Source organism: Humulus lupulus, chromosome 9 (assembly GCF_963169125.1).
Source record: "Humulus lupulus chromosome 9, drHumLupu1.1, whole genome shotgun sequence".
Lineage (NCBI taxonomy): Eukaryota > Viridiplantae > Streptophyta > Magnoliopsida > Rosales > Cannabaceae > Humulus > Humulus lupulus.
The window spans coordinates 31,675,862-31,682,989 of record NC_084801.1 but is presented as its reverse complement, the minus strand read 5'-3'; the positions used below and the strand labels follow the sequence as shown (position 1 = coordinate 31,682,989).

Here is a 7,128-nt window from a genome sequence, read left to right as displayed (position 1 = left end):
GAACCGTTCTTCAATTTTTTTCACAGTCTTTCAAAATATCCTTAGAATCACCTAGACTAAGGTGGGCAATTCTCAACACATGAGATAGATATAGAGAGAAGAAGAGAAAAGAACAATGAGGCTTAGAAAAGGACTTATGGAGTAGAGAGAATCTAAAACCTATAAGAAACTTGTGATTCAACTTGTGTTTTCAACTCTCTCTTAGCATTCCTTTTATAGACTAAGTTAGGTCACTTATTTAATTAAAAAATCAATAAAATAATAGCCAATAATCAGCCCTAGGTCGAATCTCCACATCAAGGAAAAATGTTCTTGCTCTTCCAGGTCCTGAGGTATCTCCATTGGTTGGGTCCTCTAGTAAATTCGTGACCATTCCAGACCTCAATGTGCAACAAACCATAGACTCGGTTGTTCCATTTGTCTCACCTGAAGGTCCTGCCAAACATAAGCCCCTCCTTGCTCTCAAGCCCTACACAATCTGTCTCCACCGAAGTCGATACTGATCCATCTACTCACGACTCTGATTTGTCATTATCCCCTGATATGCTGACACCGAAGGCAAAGGGCAAGCGAAAGTCCAAAGCTGTTGGGGCAAAGAAGACTAAGAAAGCCAAAGTAGCTCCACCAAAAGGTACTAGCTCCGTCTCTGATTCCACTCCTTTATCCAAATTCAATCCTCCTCCTTGCATCTCCTCAGAGTATGTCTCTTCTGAAATTGATGATTTGGTGCCCGAGCTCGACCCCTCTTTGACAGAGCTGATTCCTGAAGAACAACATGGAGATTCTCTTCATGAAGATTCGAAGGAGGAGACTGAATCTGAAGAAGACCCATCAGAAACCACTCATGTTGCCTCTGACCCAAAGGGCAAAACACCATTGGCATTTCTTGAATTGTTTGCCAAAAGCCAAATACAAAGGTGCCCCAGTTCATTCTTTAGGTTCATCTTTCAATGCTCACTCTCTTACTTTCTCTTTTAATGGTAATGAGAAAAATATGCAATTTTATGAGCATCGTCACTTCATTAGTGAACGAAAATTTATTTTTGCTCCACATCGTGTTTTTGGGGTTTTGCTTACTTTATAAGAAAGGGGTTGGCTACGTTCTTTGTCTGGATTTGATGGGTTTTTGCCTCAGGTAGTTAAGGAATTTTATTCAAATCTAAATGATGAGTTGTTAGATCATATTTCCTTTATGTTTCATAAGGTTTATGTTAGAGATCATTGGTATAAGTTTAGTCTTGTCGAAATTGCTAAGGTACTAGATCTAATTCTTGTGGAGATTGATGATTGCATTGAGTTTTCCAAGGATCAAGTTTTCTCTGAATTAGTGAATTAGTCGGCCAAGCTATGGTGTGGGAACATAGTGCATCTCTCCATGTCTTAGACCTTACTCACTACTGTGGTGCACTTTTTAAGTTTTCCATGTTCAATTGGCTTCCCACCACTCACTCCTCGACCATCACTCAAGATATGGCCTCCCTATTGTTCAAATTAGGACTGGTATCGTTGTCGATCTTGCTGCTGCTATATTTTATCAGATAGTGTCCTTGAGTGGTGCTAAGCACAAGGGTCAACACTTGATGTTTCCTTAAGTCATTTACAATTGTTGGACTCTCAACGTCCTTTGAAGAAGTCTTACGATCGAGATCAAAGATGATAGTGCTCCTACTACAGCTCACAAGGTCAAGGGCATTAATTTGGCCAGTTCTGAGTCTTGAGATGTTGAGCCTTACTCCCCTGCTATTCTGACTACCCTTACTTCTATCCACACAGGCATTACCAGTCTCTCCAAGCAGTTCACAACCATGGAGGATACTCAGCTCCAAATTCTAGCTTCTTTGGCAATCATCAATGCATCTATAATTCCAGCTCCGTGATGGTTACCATTCCCCTCCATCTATTTTTATTTACTTTCAATAAATGTAAAAGAACACTAAATGTGTCTTTGTTTTGGTTTCGTTTCCTTTGTTCTTTGGTATTTTCTTAAACAATGAGGGGGAGAGAGAGTAGTATATTTTTTGGTGCTTTTTTATTATGTTTTTTTGACCTGCAGTTGTTCCTTGTTTCAATTAATGTTTTAGTTATGTGCTTTGGTTATTTTTGGCAGGGGGAGTCATTTCGAGACTCTTGTCACCATTTCAGGATATAAGCACTAACTTTTTTTTTTTATGCATGATCTTTTAAAAAATAGATATTCATTGTCTATAAAATTGCCAAATGAGGAGATTATAAATCCTAAAATTGGCAAATTTTATAAAAATATCTTTTTCTTTAAAAGATAATTTTAAATTCCTTCTGAAATTCTGTTTTTTATGATTACCAACTTAATTATTTAAATTAAATAATTAATTGTTGAACTGTTACAGAAATGTTTAAACAGATACAAAGACTGTTTGAACAGAAACCAGATATGTTTAAACAGTTTGTGACCAGAAGATAAAAATGAACATAAAGTAAAGAACAAACGAATTTTTACGTGGTATCAGCAATCTTTGCAGATTGCTACTAGTCCACGAGGCCACGCCCAGAGAATGAAATTTATTAGAAGAATATCTAAATGATTACAAAACCAAATTGACTTATACAAATAAAGACTCCTTCTTGAATTTTTCGCAACTGTTGTAATCTAAACTCCTAATCAAATTTATGAAGTGCTAGGATCTTGAACTCCCTTCAAATCATAACACTTGCACTTTTCCTCCCGAAAAGTGACTCACGAACAAGACTTCTCCCGAAGCTTGATGACCAATGTCCAAGTGTGTTCAACCTGCACGATTAACATAAAGAAAACAATACAGAAGTACACTGTAATAAACCACTAAGAACTTGTTGGACTCAAGTTCTTCACATAATAAAAAGTCTCTCTAAAACTTAAAAAATATTTGGAAAATAATACACCAAGAGAGATGATCAAAAACCAACGACCTAAGGATGATTATATACTTTTTAGAATCCCTTTAGGTCGTGGAAAACAAATCAGAAATCAAACAGCCAATAAATGGAAAATCTTCCAAAACAGGAAAGTCAGAATCTGTTCAAACAGACTGGCAATCCGTTCAAACAGATTCATTGAACCTGGACAGTTTTTCAACCCAGTTTCCTTAAATAAATAAGGAAACAATATATCATTTATTATTGCAAGCTGTACACGATTTCTGGGCAACCAAATCAGATAAATGAAAATAAATACTAATAATTTCCATATAAACAATTTTCAAGAAAAGATATTCTTTTATAGGAAATTATATATTTATTTTATAATCATATATAGAATAATCTGATTTATATCACAAAACATGAAACTAACTATTTTTGAAATGTACCAAAATATTACAAAACAGGAAACTACTAATTTCGAAAATACCCTTTTAATTAATTTTGTCATTATTGTCAAATATGCCAATAAAGGATTTTACACCTTTTATTGTGAGTTTCAGAATTAATTTGTTAGGTTTTGCAAATAATTCATTTTTTAGTTTGATACTCTCACAATTTGATTATAAAAGGAATTTGTATCTTTGTTTGATAAAGAAAATATTTTGTATTTGAATTAATTTCTGAAATATTTGTCTTTTGATTCTCGTGATGCTCAAGATAATAAACTTCAAGACACACAATCTTTAAATGAATTAATTTTTATTTCTATTTTGAGAAATATGATCTAATGCAGGTATTAGCTATCCCTGCAAAATCCATGTCTGTCGGATCAGAATAATATAAAAATGGCAAATCTTTATTAATCAACAATATCTTCAATAAATGACAAAAAAAAATTGATTCGAGGCGGGCATAGTTGTGGCGTATATAAAAAATGGAATTAGCGACGATTTTTCGATGTAGTCGCTAAAACTGTTGTAGCTAAAAGACAATTTTTTTGTAGTGAACATCGCGAATCATTCAGGGGCACGATTATATAATGTTCATAGTTCGAAGGACAAAAATGTTATTTATTCATAATTTTATTACATGAAAGTGCAATATCATGATAACACTATTTATTTAAAATACAATTTTAACATTAATTAATTAAACCATTACATAGCAAAAGAAACAAAATGAACCACTGAACTCTTGAAACAAGAGACGGAGATTAATTTCTCTTGTTTTTAACAATCATAAAGAGTAAGCTGGGATACTTTGTTCATTCCTGAAGAAATTAGAAGGATCAACCATAGTTTTGACATAAACCAATCTCTTAAAATTATCCTTGTAATACTTCGATCCCCAAATGCTTGCTTGTGCGTATGTAGTGGAGCCATTATAGTTGTTTCTTCCGATGTCAAGGTCTCTGTAATTGAGGTACGCTTCTCTTGGATTCTTAGACACATAGGGAGCCATGTAACTATAAGAACTTCTTGTCCATTTCAAATGATTCTCGGTTTCCGAAGCATTCCCCTTCTCCACCCACCGAGCAAGATAAGTGAGCTCGTAAAGGTTTCCAGATCGGTGAGGGAATGGTGTTTCTGATTCCGGAATTTCTCCCATTCTTCCTCCATACGGAAACAACTGAAGAACTGCTGTTCCCAAGTCTTCTTGATACAAACTCTTCGCTAACTTATCGACGACATCGTCTGGAATTGGCTCTTTGACATAATCAGCTTTTGCTTTGAATGAAAACATTACTGACTGTGTCCTATTTAGAAGAACATCTAGAGAAGAATTAGTTGGGAATCCATTAAACAAAAGAATGGACTGAATCCAACTCATTTCGACACAGTCTTTTCTGGCTAAACCCAAGTCAGGGAAGCTTTTTTTAACCAAGGGAATAAGCTTATCAGTTCCACCAAGGAACACCACAGCAAAGGAAGCTTGTAAGGATGGCTTGGTGATCCCAGGAGTTGTAGAATTTCCAGTTTGTAACCTAACAAACAGTAACAAATCTTTATCGAATTTGTCTGCTATAGTTTGCCATTGGTGGACAAGCCTTTTTGTTGAATCTTGCTCATAGTCCATCTGAACATTGGCTATGGTAATTGTAGATGGGATATCAACCAAGTTGATTTTCCACGCAAGAACAATTCCAAAGCTTACCGCACCACCACCTCTTAAAGCCCAGAAAAGATCACCTCCCATAGATTTTCGGTCAACTATTTTTCCATTTGCTAGCAGTATACGTACATCAATAACATTATCACCTCCAAGGCCATATTTTCTCATCAAAATTCCATAGCCTCCTCCACTGAAGTGTCCACCCACACCTACAGTGTAGCAAATTCCAGCAGGAAACCCTAGAATCGGACTCTTCTTGGCGATATTATAATAAACTTCACCGATGGTAGCTCCTGCTTGAACCCAGGCCGTTTTGTCATGAACGTCAACTTTGACCTTACGAAGGTTTCTCAGATCGATTACGACATAAGGCACATCGGATATGTAGGAGAGACCGTCAGAGTCATGGCCGCCGCTTCGAGTTCGAATCTGCAAGCCATGTTTCTTTGAGCACATCAAGGTGGCTTTGATTTGGGAGACATGAAATGGTGTAATGATAACTGACGGTTTTGGTAAGGAAGGAGAAGAGAAGCGGAAGTTCATAACTGAGGAATTTAATAGAGTTGAATACGATGGGTTGTTTGGAGTGTAGACGAGTTCAGTAATGGTGGAACAGTTTGATAAATGGTTTGAGAGGCAGTGAAGGAAGTCTTCATGAATGTGAGCTGAAGCATAATTAGATGAAAATGTGAAAAGTACAACGACAACGCAGAGAAAGAATGAAGAAATTAATGTTAAGGACTTCATGTTCTTGCTCTTGCGTACGGCGTTGGTATTTTCCACAAGAGTTCGAGACCGATTGGTGTTAATCTTATAGAGCTTGTATGTTGTCTTTGAAGCCCTTTACAAATTTTAAAACTATTGAGTACGAAAATTTTAATCATATAACAAGAATTATTTGAGTCAATAAGCTATCTGATTACTACATAAAACACTTATTTAACTTAATTATATAATATATATATATATATATATACATAGGACGTTCAAACTTCGCAATCGATGTTTCAAAATACATATTTAATTCAAAATGGTAGAGTTCGCAATAATATTGGCTCCATGACATCTAATGTGTTGCTGTTAGGCACCTAAATGTGACTATTGTTAGCAATAATCGTTATTTATTATTAAACTAAATTGTTGGGTCTCCATATTCAATTTCACTAATAGTAGTATGTACAACACCACACCACAGGTTCCCTTTAGCATTTCTCATATAATTAGCTTGATTTGAGTATTCTAGGATTAATTTTGATTTATTTCAAATAAATAAGGCTCAGCTAATAATCATTGCCCACGTTATTGGCACATTTATTATATACTATTTTTCACTATACACCCCAACATTGTATTAGTATTATAATCAATATTTGTAACATTCAGTGCATTATAAGATGCCTAAGCATATAATACTATATAGACAATGGTGTTAATGTTTAGCCTGTTTTTATTTTTTTCTCATTCAATATATAATAACGTGTTAACTGAAAATTTATTATATGTTATATTTGTCAAACAAAGAAAAATTATTTGGTTTTATAGGCATTGTTTGTGTTAAGAACTGTGAATAATAGCGAGCTACTTAGATGTGTCAAAGCAAACATCTCACTTGCTGCATATATTATTTTGAGGGATTTTTTAATATTTGTGACTTTTCTTATATGTTGATTTACATAAATATGGATATTTAATTTTTTTACTTGTTTATTATTATTTTAATTTGGAAATTCGTAATTATAAGATTTTATTACCTACAAATTTGAAAAAAATGTATGATTATGCTATTTTTCTAATTCTAATTATGTTTTCTTTAATTTTGAGAGTAATTTTATTTTTTTTATTTTTTCCTTCATTTTTTCATTATTTTTCCAGGTTTTTTTCCTTACTTTTTTTTTTCTATTTTTTTTTCCTTCTTTTCTTCCTTTTCTTTTTTTTTTGCCATTGTTTTTCTTCTCTTTTTTCTAGCAATTCTTCCTTTCATTGTTTTTTTTTCTTCCATTTTTTCATTTCTTTTCCTTCATCATTCTTTTTTCTTTCATCATTTGAATTTTTATACATTTTTTAAGTTTTCTTTCCTTCTTTTTGTTTCTTTATTTTTCCTTCTATTTTTTTACTTCTGTTTTTTCTTCTTACTATTTT

General features: G+C 33.9%; 1 protein-coding gene across 1 annotated transcript; it reads right to left on the bottom strand.

Moving 5' to 3' along the window:
• Positions 1-4,113: 4,113 nt before the first annotated feature.
• On the bottom strand, positions 4,114-5,736 carry LOC133799584 (cannabidiolic acid synthase-like). The gene has a single exon (XM_062237585.1). The coding sequence runs from the start codon at positions 5,734-5,736 to the stop codon at positions 4,114-4,116; it is 1,623 nt and encodes a 540-aa protein (XP_062093569.1).
• Positions 5,737-7,128: the final 1,392 nt, after the last annotated feature.

Excerpts from the sequence above, each read along its gene's own strand:
- LOC133799584 (XM_062237585.1), bottom strand. The coding sequence starts at position 5,736 with ATGAAGTCCTTAACATTAATTTCTTCATTCTTTCTCTGCGTTGTCGTT.